This window comes from Leopardus geoffroyi, chromosome C1, assembly GCF_018350155.1.
Source record: "Leopardus geoffroyi isolate Oge1 chromosome C1, O.geoffroyi_Oge1_pat1.0, whole genome shotgun sequence".
Taxonomy (NCBI): domain Eukaryota; kingdom Metazoa; phylum Chordata; class Mammalia; order Carnivora; family Felidae; genus Leopardus; species Leopardus geoffroyi.
In genome coordinates, this window is record NC_059328.1 from 25,229,589 (window position 1) to 25,244,269 (window position 14,681).

The following is a 14,681-nucleotide window of genomic DNA, read 5'->3' on the forward strand; positions in this document are numbered from 1 at the left end:
GCTAGATGCTGGAATGGCAAAGCTGAATGAGCACTAGTTATACCTGTGAAGAGCTCGTGGTCTGGCAGGGAAGTCACCCAGGGAAACAGATAAGCATACCAATCGGCGCTGGAGTGCTGGACCAGACCTGGGTGGTGTCCTAACTCCATTACTTGCTAGCTGTGTGACTTTGGGGAGGTTGGTCAACCTCTCTGAGCTGCAGTTTCCTCTTCTGTTAAATGCACATCTCCCAGGATCATTGGGAAGATTCAGTGCCATGATGCATATGACACACTCAGCACAGTGCCTGGCACGTAGTAGGTGTTGAAATCAATAGTAGCTGCCATTTTATTATTATTGTTATTGTTATTGTTATTCCCATATACAAGGTGCTGTTGGGAACACAGAGGAAGTGACTGACTGGGGGTTCAGGGAAAGCTCCGTAGAAGAGGGAACACTTGAGCTGGGTCTTGAAGGATGAGTAGAAGTTCACCAAGTGGGAAAGGACACTCTAGGTAAGGAACCTGTGACTCCAGGTTGAAATCTGTCAATGAGGGGTTTGTTCTTTGCGGGGGGGATTAAGGAATTGTGTTCATCCCAACTTCAAGTGCCCTCACTGCCTCCCCCTGGATCTCCCCTGGGGGCCGTGTGCACTCCCCTTCCTGTAACAGCACCCACCTGTCTTGGCAGCTGTGGGTTCCTGCTCTGTGTCCCCATCTGTCTATGTGTGGGACCACAGGTCTGTGTCTGTCATGTGTGTCCGAGTCTGGCGCTGTCTGCATGTTCCTGTGACCATGTTTGTCTGCGTGGGTGTCCGGAGGGCCTCCTGGGCCACGTGGTGGGGGGCGACCTGCATGCTTCCTTGGTCTCCCGCTCCAACCAAATAGCCAGGCCTCCTCGGTCACTCTCCTCCCTGGCCCGGCTCGGCCCATGCCTCTCACTTCCATTCCATTCTCCAGGGGCCTCCTGACGGGTGTCCTCCTGCTGCCCCTCTCCTGGCCTCTCCAGTCCCTTCCGCACGCAGCAGTCAGAGGGGTCTCTCTAGACCACAGATTCTGCCCCATCAGCCACTGCCTCGAGTCCAGACTCCAGGCCTAGGATTCAGGAATCGACCTTCTAGGTCAGGTCCTGGCTGCTGCTCCAGCCTCCTCCCCCCTCTCCCAGTCCTCGCTGGAATGCTCAGCTCTCCTCACACAGCGCTCTTGCTTCTCACCTCTGGGGGTGTGCTCAGGCTGCTGCTTCCGCCGGGAATGCTCCCCACTCCTTTGTTGCCTGGCTAACTCCCACTTATCCTTTAAGACCCAAAGCAGGCATCACCTCCACTGGGAAGTCCTCCCTGATCCTTTTTTCCATCCTGGGTCAGGTCCCTGGCTCTGGGCTGCTCATCCCTTACTTGAGGGGCAGGAGCAAGTGCTTTGCCCAAGATCACACAGCCGGTGAGTTGGAGCCGAGATTTGAATCCAGGTACATTGGGCTCTAAACAAAGCAGGCTGTTCCATGGTCCAGGTGAGGTGATCGTAGCTAGGACTCGGGGAGAGGAGTGGGTGGATTTGAGGGAGAATTTGGAAATGCAGTCCCGTGGATGCGGCTTGTGGTGGATCTGAGCTGGGAGGGGAGGGCAGGGACGTGTTGGGGACCCGTGTGTGTCTGTGGCAGGAGCATCTGGGCGGTCGGGGATGGCTACAGGGGGTACATGTCCTAGGGGAAGACCAAGTCTATCAGCCCACGACACAGCCAAAGGGAGGTAGTTGGAAGGTGGGCCCGGAGCTCCAGAGGCAGGCTTGGTCTGGGGATGCAGACTTGGGTGGGGCTTGGCTGGGTTTTCAAATCCTAGAGTGGATGGGCCACCCAGGGACGAGGTGGGCGGGAGAGAAAGGCCTGGCCTGTGGGTGGGAGCTGTGAGAGACGCTGAGATGAGGAGCCCAGGGTCACAGCACACAGAGCTTCACAGAGGGCTGAGGCAGCGTGAGGCCATGAGAGGTCAGCCTGGACCACGTGAAGGTCCTCGGTGGCATGTAGCTGGTCTCAGGTGAGAGTTCTCTTTGGTAGACGCTTGAGGGGTCACATGTCTGCTTCCTCCACTTAGCTTGGGGCTCCCGGATGGCAGGACTCTCCCGTTTGCCTCAGGATCCCCAGCGCTGGTCCCGGTGTGGCCCAGAGAACGTATCCAGAACAAATGGATGGACAGATGGATGGATAGATGGGCCGGCTGCCATCAGGATGCTGTTTACAGAAGCAGCTCTAGGTGTTTCATTCACCCACCCATCCAACTTTCTTCACCTTTTAGAGCCAGAAAAATGAAATGACAGTGTGCTTGGCCCGCTGTAAGGGTCAGGGCTTGGTGTTTCATGGCTCACAGCACAGTCTGGGCTTCTCTCTGGGGCTTGAAGCCCAGTGTGCACGTCCTATCCGACCACCAGCAGTGTCTCTTCTGCCTGTCCCCATGGGAATGCTCAGCCGCAGCCCACCTGGCTCCTCTGCCCCTGCCCCCATCTCCTCTCCCCTGCCCCCAGGCTGCGCCCTCTGACCTCAGGCCCCTTAGCTCTGTTGCTTCCCCAGCCCAGCACACTCCCTTGATGCCTTCTCCCCGCCAGCATCCCAGCCCAGCCCCTCAGTGGGCATTCCGTACCCCCACTACCTCCCCTCTCCAGCTCTCTTTTTGGTGCCTGAAGGTGGCTGCTCATGGATCCGAACCTGCCTTGAACTTTCAGACCTCCATGCCTCTGCTCAAGCTGTGGCCCCTGCTGGGAATGCCTTTCTGCTGTCTACCTATTGTAAACACACACCTGACCAGTCTTTCTCCTGCTTAAAGCCCCTCCCTTAAGACAAGGTCTGAGCGCCTTAGCCCAGCCCTAGCCACCCTCCCCACTCGCCTCTTGCGACGGCTTGCCAGGTTACGTAGGTCCCAGGGTTGCAGAGGTGGATACCCACCTCACAGGCTTTCTGGGAGGCTCACACGAGATACTCCTGAAGTGCTCCTAGCAGTGTTCCTGACACTCAGTAGGAGCTCAGCAAATGCCCCCCCCCCCCACCCCTGCCTGCCTTCCCTGCATCTGACACACCGTAGGTATACACCAGGGCAAGGGTCACATACTGAATCACTAAATTACTTAAGACCAGCCAGAGGAGGATGAGTAGAAATTAGGAAGAGACTGCGGGGATCAGATTAAGTGGCCCAGGTCAGACCCCTCCCTTCTGTGGGCCTGTGCCAAGCCAGGGCGAGGGGCCATCCCTGCCTGGCCAGGAGCCAGACAAGTAGCAGAGAGGATGCTCTATTCCAGCCATGGGACCCTAGGCCAGCCACCTTCTTCCCCATACCTCCCTAGCCAGGGAGGGGCTTTGGGAAGCCTGAACTTGGCATTGAGCTGAAGAGAAGGAGGAAATGCCAAGGAACAGCTGGTGCGGTAGGCAGAGCCCTGGGTCGGGGTGGGGCAGGGCAGGAATGAGGCAGAGCAGCCTGCTTCACCCCATTTCACAGATGAGGAGAACTGAGGCTCTGAGAACCAGTGCCCAAGCTGGCGGTGCAGTGCTGCCTCCATCCTTGTGGCCTGGAGCAAAGTGCTTCCCTCTGTGAAATGGGGTTGAGACCATTCCCTGCTTCCTTGGGCTCTGAGGAGAAGGCCTGTGAGTACAGAAGAGCTTTGTCAACCGTCGAACTGTATGTAGCTGTCTTGAGTTCTGATTATTATTCCTTCATGTATTCATTCCGTCATACAACTCCTGTTGTTGGTCACCTCTAGGCCTGGCTGCTGGGGATGCTGAGATGAGTGAGACAGGTGTATCCAGTTCTCGGCTCCCCTTCCCCCGCCCCAGCCTGGAGCCTCCTCTCCCAGGCTCTTCAGCTCAGTTCCCTTCACGTTTTCCCTGGTGGACAACAGCTGGGAGGGACAGCTTCTGGATGTGTGGGTGCCTGCCCCTGAGCTGTGCCCATTGTGTCCTAAGACAGGGCATATTCACAAGCCTGCAGTCAGGATGCCTTGTCTTTCCCTTGAACAGCTAAGGGACTAATCAGCTGGACTTTGGAGTCAGGCAGATTAGAGGGGGAATCTCAACTCTACTTACTTGCTGTGTGACCTTGACTAAGTCACTCCACCTCTCTGAACTTTGTTTCATTTGTAAGATGGGGATGATGAGAGTACCTGCCTTTCAGTGTCAGTGGGCCTGGCACAGGGTAGACACTTGGTAAATGGCAGCCTCCTCACTGTTACTGTGTTGAGGTCTTTCTGAGAAAGGGATCTGGAACAGTCAGGGAGAACTCCAGGCAGGAAGTGCGTCTTGTTCTGGGCTGTGAGGGAAGGGGCAGCTTGGTGTCTGCGGATAGAGGGAGCAGGAGGGCCCTTAGAGGGCAGGGGCCGACCCAGCCACCCCAGAGGAGGGTACTATGACCTTCAGCCTGGCCAGGCTCAGACCCTACCCAGCCCCCAGACTGGGAGTGAAAGGGCAAAGGTTGTTCTCTGTAGGCCACTTGCATATGAGTATTTGCTCAACCAAGGACTGGGGGGTTGCAAAGCGAACTCCCCAGAGGAAAGGGCTTGAGCAAATCCACTTTCTAGTTTGACTCTGGTACCCTAGCCTGTGGTCTTGGACAGGTCCCTTCCCCTTTCTCCAAGCCTCAGTTTCTTCACCTATAAAATGGGGTAATAATACCTCCTGTGCCTATTTCTCAAGTAAAGATTACAAGGATAATTTATGTAAAAGATCTTTCTTAAAGTGTTGAGATTAGATTGTATTGAGAATTTTCTCCTAAACCCCTCTGCCTGCCATTCTAGTAGGGGCTCCTCAGGCTTCTAAGACCAGGAGATGAGGTGGAAGGCATTTCGTTTTGGCCTTGACGGTCAAACAGTCATTTAAACAGCAATACCAGTAGGTATTTAGTTAGTAATTACTGTAGGAGCAAGATAAATAAGAGAATTTTGATAGGGAGTAAGGCCTAATGGAAAACTCCGTTCAGCACGGTCCCTGTAAGTCACTTCTTGACTTACTCTAGGGTTGCAGGAAGACTTGAACCCTCTGGAAGAGTAAGATAGCTCTGAAGGCCCATCCTTCACACTGCTCTGGGTGAAAGGCCTAATTGCACAGCCTGCCAAGGAAATTGCCAGAAGTGAGGGCCACCAGATAGGCTGTCACATACTTCTACTGAAGAGCCCCCAACTGCCCTAGCCGCCAGCCTCCTCAAGCCCCTCCTTAAGCACAGTGTGCGGACACGTCCTTGTAGGTAAAGTGTTGCACGTGCCCGTGCTTGCTTCTTGAAGATAACTTTCCAGAGGTACAATTTCCTGGGTCAAAGGGCAGTAATCCTATGGGTCTCTGTAAACCATCTTGCCAAATTGCCCTTCAGAAAGGCTGTATCTGATGACCCAGGATGCCCCCCATGTTCCGATGAGGCTGTCTGCACTCAAAGGGGCAGGGGTCAGAAGGGCAGGGATCAGGGTTGGGCGGTTGCCTCCGTTCTGTGGCCATTTATGAAGTTGCCCCAAGACTCCCCAGTGTGTCTCTGTCTGGTGGGGTGGGAATCAATCCATGGGTTCACGGGGGGCTCTGCAGCTTCAGGCCCTTCTGGGGAATGGGGATCGGTTTGTGGGCATCAGGGTGATGGGGGACCTGGGAGCATAGCTGGCCTGTCTCTGACTTTTGCCCTCTGGGGCCCACGGAGGGAGACACTGAATTCCTGACTTCTCAGCCTGGAGACGTGGTTGCCCGGGCCTGGTAAGGGGCCTGCCCTGCTGCAGGGTGAGGGCCCTGCAGAGGTGGGGGTCCCAGACGTGGGGCCAGACTTGAGTGGGTACAGCTGATGGGAGCTCGCCCCAGGCGGCTGGGGAGGGTCCCTGTGACAGTTGCTCTCTCCCCGCAGGATGGCCGAGCCTCGATTTAACAACCCCTACTTCTGGCCCCCTCCTCCCACCATGCCCAGCCAGGTAAGACTGAGCGAGCGTCGCCCTCCGGCCGCCCTCCCCCTCTTGGAGCTGCTCTGCTTTGCCCCGGGCTTCAGCCCGGCCCACGGGGCTCGGGGCTCAGGGCTCGCGGCTCGCGGGGGACCGGCGGCCCGGGGAAGGGGCCCTGCGCGGCCCCAACCCCCTCAGTGCCTCTCCTCTCCCGCCCGCAGCTGGACAACCTGGTCCTGATTAACAAGATCAAGGAGCAGCTGATGGCGGAGAAGATCCGGCCGCCTCACCTGCCGCCCACGTCGGCTTCGTCGCAGCAGCCGCTGCTGGTGCCGCCGGCGCCGGCCGAGAGCAGCCAAGCCGTCATGTCGCTGCCCAAGCTGCAGCAGGTGCCGGGGCTGCACCCGCAGGCCGTGCCGCAGCCCGACGTGGCGCTGCACGCGCGGCCGGCCACCAGCACCGTCACAGGTACGGCGGGCCGGGAGTGGGCGGGGCCGGCGAGGACGGGGCGGGGCGGAGGGAGCCCGCCTTCCCCAGGCCCCGGCCAGCCTGGGAGGACAACCCTCCCCTCCCCGCCCCAGCCTTCCCCACCCCACCCCACGCGTGACATTGACAGGACGGGGGCGGGTCAGTGCCAGAGAACTTAGGGAATCCAGAGAAGAACCTTGACCAGCCCCCCTGTGGGTGAGGGGGAAGGGTTTATGTGCAGGGAAAGGTTGGCTGTTGATGAGGGAAGCGAAGCAGGAAGAGCGAACAGCAGGTGCTACGCAGGTATGTGTGTAGAAAGCAAGCGTAGGATGGGTGGAAGGGCCAGATGATGATGATGGTGACTACACTCACAATATGGCAGCTGACAATATGGCTGATGGTGACTACACTGACAATATGGCAGTTGAGCACCAGCGTGTAGCCAGCAGTGTGCCTTTATTACTCCCAGCAGTCCTGTGAGGTGGGTAGTGCTAGTATTAGGTTGAACAGTCGACCATTTTTGACTTCTAAGACAGCACTTTCGTGTGCACCCTAACCTCTCCATTTAACGGATGAGGAAGGTGAGCCAGAGTTGCACAGTCGGTAGGAGGCAGACACAGGCGGTGTGGGTCCAGAGCCCATGTGGGTTCTAGAGTCCATTGGCTCTAGCTGGTCCTGCTGACACTAGAGAGGAAGCCGACCAGATGTGAAGGGCCTTGTGGGCCACCCCTGCAGTTTGGACTTTACCCTCCGTCAGTGGGGAGCCATGAAAGATTTGTGAGTAGGGGAGGGAGATGCTCAGAGTTGGGTTGGAAAGCTGAGTCTGGCTGCGAGGTAGGGACTGGCCTGGTGAGAGGGAAGGAGGCAGGGAGATCTATAGGAGAGGGTGGTGGCCTGGACCAGGCAGTGACAGTGGGGATGGAGAGAAGGGGACAGATCTGAGACACGTCGAGGGAAATGGACAGGACTCGATGCTAGACTGGACATAGGGGTGAGGAGCAGGAAGAAGTGAGGGGGCATCCCAGGCACCGCCAGGGAAGCGGGATCACAGGAGGGGGTGGGGGAAAGAGGTGAGCTCAGTGTTGAGTAGGTTGGGACTGGGGTGCTGGGGGCATCCTGAGGCATTGTCACGGGGCTGGGTCTGCCTGATGCGTACCTCAGAGCCTGGTGGACAGGCTTTCTCCGGAGGCCACAGCGGCCAGGCCTTTGTTCCTCCCCTGGCTCACCCCTACCAACGGCCGGGTGCCTCTCTCCTCATTCCCCCCTCCTCTCAGACGCCCAGGAATTATGGGGCCCAGTGAGCCTCCCTGAGGCCCCAGTGACACTCTGCGCATTCCCCCCTTATTATGACTTTATTAAATTTATTTTTCTCATTATAAAAGTAATATTAAAAAAGTAATATAAGCATATTAAAAGAAATTTGGAAAAAAGAAAAACTAAGGGAAAAAACCCACTCATAATCCCAGCTCCTAACCCAGCGGCTTAGAGAGCCCTTTGGTTCATTTCCTTCCTTTTCCATCTTTTTTGTTTATTTTTTAATATGTGTGTGTATTTTGCTGAGCTTGTAGTAGGGCTGTACCTATGACTTTAACTTGCTGTCATAAGCATTCTATCATAAGCATATTTAATGCTTTTTTTTAATTATAAAGGTAATGCATAGTCCTTACAGAAAATTGAGAACTCGCAGACAACCTGAAAGGAGAAAAAATTAGTCCTAGTCCTACTACTGTTAGCATTTTCATATGTTTTCTCTAAAATTTATTTTGTTTTATCCTTTAATCACAGATGTAAAAAATGGATGAATTCACCAGGTAAAAAAAATCAAATAATATAGAAGCAGCTAGATAAAGTATGGAAATGTCCTTTTGCCAGAAAAGTATTCTTCCTCCCTAGAGTGAGCCATCTTTTATACACAAATTGAGTTGGATGTGTCTTCTCAGATCTCTTCCTGTACATTTACACACACATATGTATTGTCTATTACATACATGTGAGGTTTAGGTGTGTGTGCTTTTAAACAGATGGGTTCATACTGTCTATGATTTGCTTTTTCACCTGACAACAGCACATTCGGGCATTCTCTCTCCGTCACTGCACAGCGTCTTTCTTGTTTTTGTGGCTGCCCAGTCCTTCACAGTGAGGATGGACCACATCTCTTTACACAGCCCCTGCTGAGGACAAACAGGTTGTGTCCAGTTTTGTCTGAGCAGAATTTTATATGGAAGGTCCCTGTACACAGATGTTTGTGCTCATGGGCAAATATTTCCTTGCGGGCAATTTCTAGGAGTTGTGCACATTAGGGGCGCCTTGGTGGCTCAGTCAGTTAAGCGTCCGACTTTGGCTCAGGTCACGATCTCACGGTTTGTGAGTTCAAGCCCCACGTCGGGCTCTGTGCTGAGCGCTCACAGCCTGGAGCCTGCTTCAGATTCTGTGTCTCCCTCTCTCTCTGCCCCTCCCCCATGCAAGCTCTGTCTCTCTCTGTCTCTCAAAAATGAATAAATGTTAAACATTTTTTTAAAAAGTTGGGTACATTGACACATCAATGGCTTGTGCCAAACAGCCCTCCACTGAGGGTGATAGATGTATCCTTCCACTGCCAGTGGGTGACACAAACATGTGTCCATCTCTGGAGCTTACCTTTTTCAATGCGTAGATTTTTGGTTTCTTTTTTATGTCTTAAATTTTTTTATTTTTTAAAAGTCTTTATTTTTGAGAGAGAGAAAGAGCATACACACAAGCAGGAGAGGGGCAGAAAGAGAGGGAGAGACAGAATCCGAAGCAGGCTCTAGTCTCTGAGCTATCAGCGCAGAGCCTGACTTAGGGCTTGAACTCACAAACCGTGAGATCATGACCTGAGCCAAAGTCAGACACTTAACTGACTGAGCCACCCAGGTGCTCCTGGTTTCTTTTTAATTTTTTTTTTTCAACATTTATTTATTTTTGGGACAGAGAGAGACAGAGCGTGAACGGGGGAGGGGCAGAGAGAGAGGGAGACACAGAATCGGAAACAGGCTCCAGGCTCTGAGCCATCAGCCCAGAGCCCGACGCGGGGCTCGAACTCACGGACCGCGAGATCGTGACCTGGCCGAAGTCGGACGCTTAACCGACTGCGCCACCCAGGCGCCCCTCCTGGTTTCTTTTTAAAAGAAGCAATGTCTGGGGCGCCTGGGTGGCGCAGTCGGTTGAGCGTCCGACTTCGGCCAGGTCACGATCTCGCGGTCCGTGAGTTCGAGCCCCGCGTCGGGCTCTGGGCTGATGGCTCAGAGCCTGGAGCCTGTTTCCGATTCTGTGTCTCCCTCTCTCTCTGCCCCTCCCCCGTTCACGCTCTGTCTCTCTCTGTCCCAAAAATAAATAAACGTTGAAAAAAAAATTAAAAAAAAAAAAAAAAAAAAAAAAAAAAGAAGCAATGTTTTAGTCATGCAATAGATACCATTTTCATCTTTTGTCTGTTTAACCTGATATTGTAATGTTTCTAGTCCCCCCCCTTTTTTCAGCGTTTATTTATTTTTGAGAGAGAGAGACAGAGTGACAAAGTGCAAGCGGGAGAGGGGCAGAGAGAGAAGGAGACACAACATCCCAAGCAGGCTCCAGGCTCTGAGCAGCCAGCACAGAGCCCAATGCTGGGGCTCGAACTCACAAACCTTGAGATCATGACCTGAGCTGAAGTCGGATGCTCAACCGACTGAGCAACTCAGGCGCCCCTGTAGTCCCCTCCTTTTTAAAAGAATAACTTTTATTAACAAAAGTTTATTTTATTTTTTTTCCTTTTCCCTTTTTTAAAGGTTTTTTTTTTTTTTTTAAGTAATCTCTACACCCAGTGTGGGGCTCAAACCCACAACCCCCAGATCAAGAGTTGCACACTCCAACTAAGCCAGCCAGGCGCTCCTATATATATATATCACAGAAGTTTCTTTAAAAGTTCATTGTCAAAGAATCAAAGTATAGCTAAGTAAACAAAACAAAACAAAACAAAAAAAAACACATTTTAAAAAAAATTACTCCTAATTGCATTATCCACATCACTTTTGGTACATCTTCTCCTACTTAGTTTTTCTGTGCATACGTAGGCCATTTTGTTGTTTGTTTTGTGTGTATATTTTGTTTTACAAACATAACCTCTTTTTATTTTTACTTATTTATTTTTAATGTTTATTTATTTTTGACAGAGAGACAGAGCTTGAGCGGGGGAGGGGCAGAGAGAGAGGGAGACACAGAATCCGAAGCAGGCTCCAGGCTCTGAGCTGTCAGCACAGAGCCCGACACAGGGCTTGAACTCATAGACGGCGAGATCATGACCTGAGCCAAAGTCGGACGCTCAACCGACTGAGCCACCCAGGCGCCCCATAATAACCTCCTTTTTATTAAAAAAAAAATTTTTTTTTCAACGTTTATTTATTTTTGGGACAGAGAGAGACAGAGTATGAACGGGGGAGGGGCAGAGAGAGAGGGAGACACAGAATCGGAAACAGGCTCCAGGCTCTGAGCCATCAGCCCAGAGACTGACGCGGGGCTCGAACTCACGGACCGCGAGATCGTGACCTGGCTGAAGTCGGACGCTTAACCGACTGCGCCACCCAGGCGCCCCATAACCTCCTTTTTAATGGACACTTAATGTTCAGTAGAAAAAACTGATCACAATTTATTGACCCCTTCCCTAATGTTACACATTTCAGTTCCTCTAGCTTTTTGCTATTGCACATAACACAGTAGTGAACATCTGTGTGCTTGTTTTTTTTCTGCAGTTTGAAGTATTTCCAAAGTGCCTCTGTTACCAACCCAGTTTAGTCCTTAGGTATCTAAGGCATCCTACACACACACACAGCCTCTCATTTAGTTCCCCCTGGGGTGATTTATGAAGGGAAGTGGGGGGGCTTAGAAAGGCCTCTGCAGCTGCCCCCACCCCATGTCTTCCACAGGTCTGGGGCTCTCCTCCCGGACCCCGGCTGTGAGCACGTCCGAGTCGAGTGCAGGCACGGGGACCAGCACCCCGTCCACGCCCACCACCACCAGCCAGAGCCGCCTCATCGCCTCGTCCCCCACCCTCATCTCAGGGATCACCAGCCCCCCCCTCCTGGACTCCATCAAGACAATCCAGGGCCATGGCCTGCTTGGCCCCCCCAAGTCCGAGCGCGGCCGCAAAAAGATCAAGGCGGAGAACCCAGGGGGGCCGCCCGTCCTCGTAGTCCCCTACCCCATCCTGGCCTCGGGCGAGACTGCCAAGGAGGGCAAGACATACAGGTGGGGGTCTTGGTGGGAGGGGGTCCACGTGGGCGTGGGGTGGAGGCTCACACCAAGGGCTGCCCTAGGAGCCCAGCAGCTGGGGCTGGAAAGAGGGACTGCAGAGGCTGAGGGTAGGGGCCAGGTCCAGAGGAGCGGGGTCTCCTGGTGAGCCCCACCCGCAGCCCATTCACAGGTAGGCTGGGGCTATCCCCCCATGCATATGCGGGGTTGCCAGAGGCCAACCTCACCACAACCTGGTGTCGTGGGAGTCCTGTTCTTCCTCCCTTCAAGCTCTCGACCCTCAAGTTGGAATCATCTGGGGAGCACTCAGAAAATGCCAATCCCAGGGAGGCACCTCCAGAAATTTTGATATAATTGGTTAGAGGGCGGACATGCAGAGGGCCAGTGAGCCCCTCTTGAAAGCTCCCCAGATGATTCTGATGTGCAGCTGGGAGGAGGACTTCTTACTCCCAAAGTTAGGGCATATGGCCCCAGGCACACCTTCCCAGGATTGCCAGGCCTGTCTTCCCTGAGAAATGGAAACCGTTTCCCCTACTGCCGGGAATGGGCCCCTGGGGGAAGAGCCTTTGCCTCCAGATTGGAGGGTGTCCGGGCTGGGAGCCTGTACCCCTGGGCTCCTCACAAGGAAGCTCTGTGCCCAGGTGCAAGGTCTGGGTGCTGTGGAAGGTGCCCTGAGCAGTATACTGGCAGAGGGCAGGGGTGGGGCGGGGGTGGTGGCGGTGGCCGTCTTCCCAGGTGTGAACGTGCCTCTTACCCCACAGGTGTAAGGTGTGCCCGCTGACCTTTTTCACCAAGTCTGAGATGCAAATTCACTCCAAGTCACACACCGAGGCCAAGCCCCACAAGTGCCCGCACTGCTCCAAGTCCTTTGCCAACGCCTCCTACCTGGCCCAGCACCTGCGCATCCACCTGGGCGTCAAGCCCTACCACTGCTCCTACTGTGATAAGTCCTTCCGACAGCTCTCCCACCTCCAGCAGCACACCAGGTGAGTGGCCCGCCTGGTGCTGCACCCCCTGCAGCCGATTTCGGCTCAGCACCTGCGCCGGGTGCATGGACCTAGTGCAGGAGGGGCAAGGACCTTCTCTAGGTGCCCACTGCCCCGAGGGTCAAGACCAAACTCCTTTACTTGCCATTTGAAGCCTTTGGTGATATGACCTCTGTGGACCTCACTGGCTTCTGCTGTCACTACTATGCCACCCTTCCCACCGTGTCTCATCTGCTATGTCCTTTGCCTGAAACACCCTCCCCCATCTTTATCCTTTTTCTCTGGCCTCTCCTAGCCATCTCTCAGTCCAGCCTCCCCACGCCCCGACAGGCCCTACGCATCCCCATCACGGTAGTGATAGGCTGTCTCATCCTTGCCGGCTTCTTTTCCCAACTTCCAAATATATTGATGGCTCTTGAAGGCAAGGGCTTGGTCCCCTCCATCCCCATATCCCCAGTGTGTGGCACGTAATAAGCATCTGGGCATTTGTTTAATATTTGTGGAATAAATAGAACTATCTTTTATAGGTCATGTGATTCATCCATTTGACAAGTATTTGCAGAGCCTCTACCATAAGACAGACATGATTCTAGGTTCTGGGAGCGCAGCAATGAACAAAACAGACAAAACTCCCTGTCCTTATAGGCGTACAGTCTAGTCGAGGATGTCAGAGAGAGATTCAGAAATACAAATGCTTTCAGGAAAGACAAGTTTTTGCAGGGGAGTACAGACATCAGAAAGACTGACTATCCACCCGCCAAATAAAAACACCATAGGTGTTTAGAGAAACAAACCAAAGGTTACCAAGATTGCAGTTCATCTCTTCAGAGGGGAAGAAACACAGAGGTTTTCTCTCCCCTGGTGATAGCATCTGTGAGCATTGCTATGGGTTGGCCGCTATCTGCTTTGTAAAAGTCAGGGGTAATGTTTTTGTGTGGAGCTTGTAACTTGCAGGAAGTGCTCAAATGTTCTCTCTTTTGAGGACTGATGCTAGGCAGAGAGACCCTAGTTTTTATTTTTAGGTTCTTAAAAATTGTTGTTCTTTTTGTGATTTATTCATACACATCCATTGCCTTTGTGTGCTTTATCGCGGGGCACAGAGTGCTTTGTCTGTTCCTTGGACTCGGAGGCATAATGTGTAGGTTTGATGGTAAGAAACAAATGGCAGAGTGCCAGTAGGACAAGGCATCCGTGGTTTCTCCCGGTCCTGCGCCTCCTGAGGCATAAGGATCTGACCACAGAACTTTCTGTCCGCAGGTTTCTGATTTTTTGTCATTACTTTGATTATTTTTTAAAGTTTGGCCAGTTTTCTGGACACAGGCATGTGTAACGAGGTATTGATGAAGAAAGAAAGTCCTGCTGGTTAGAGCGTACGATACTAAGGTTTGAGAGCTAACTTCCGTCAGATTTCACAAAACCCCTGGGTCCTCCTTTTAATCTGTGTGTGAAAAAGTTCCTCATGATATTATTTAAGATCAGTAACCTAGAAGGATCCAGTTCACCTGTTGGGTTGTGCCTGTACAGCCTGTGATGGAAAGGGTACCTTGTTTTTGGAGACACCCCCCCCCCCAAAACCAGTGCATTGGCGTTTTGGGCTGGCAGGAGTAACTTCATGTGTAACCTTGAAGGCTGGGGTTCCATAAGCCAGGGAGCAGATCTGGTCCAGTTTCCTGGAGCCTTAGGGAGCCCACATTCCCACATGTGAAGGACAGTCCTTGTGTTTTACTATCAGGCTTATAGTAATCTAATACTATAATTAAATGAAATTTGTCTTCAAATGTGACATTTCTGGCATGGTGGTGGTTACAAATTTGATTTACCCAATTATATCCTGTTGGGAAGGAGGACAGATTCTTACCCTATTTTCCAAACTAATGGTCACGAAGAGCAAATGGTCTCAAATTGTTGGCAATTGGTCAGAGCAGGTTTGTTTTTTTTTAATATTTATTTATTTTTGAGAGAGAGAGAGAAGGAGACAGAGTGTGAGTGGGGGAAGGGCAGAGAGAGAGGGAGACACAGAATTCAAAGCAGGCTCCAGGTTCTGAGCTATCTGCACAGAGCCCGACGTGGGGCTTGAACTCAAAAACCGTGAGATCGTGACCCGAGCTGAAGTCGGTCGTTTAAC

General features: G+C 52.9%; 1 protein-coding gene across 3 annotated transcripts in view; it reads left to right on the forward strand.

Moving 5' to 3' along the window:
• ZNF362 (zinc finger protein 362) overlaps positions 1–14,681 on the forward strand; it is a 41,220-nt gene that overhangs the window by 13,778 nt on the left and 12,761 nt on the right. The window contains exons 1-6 of one of the 3 annotated variants that reach the window (XM_045476584.1): positions 415–494; positions 1,343–1,415; positions 5,831–5,894; positions 6,083–6,329; positions 11,246–11,567; positions 12,332–12,556. In XM_045476584.1, the coding sequence (XP_045332540.1) occupies positions 5,832–5,894; positions 6,083–6,329; positions 11,246–11,567; positions 12,332–12,556 (857 nt within the window). In that variant the 5' untranslated portion in view covers positions 415–494; positions 1,343–1,415; position 5,831. Of the gene's footprint in view, positions 1–368; positions 495–1,342; positions 1,416–5,830; positions 5,895–6,082; positions 6,330–11,245; positions 11,568–12,331; positions 12,557–14,681 lie in introns of those variants that run through there. The other 2 variants (XM_045476582.1, XM_045476583.1) reach the window with 2 other exon arrangements.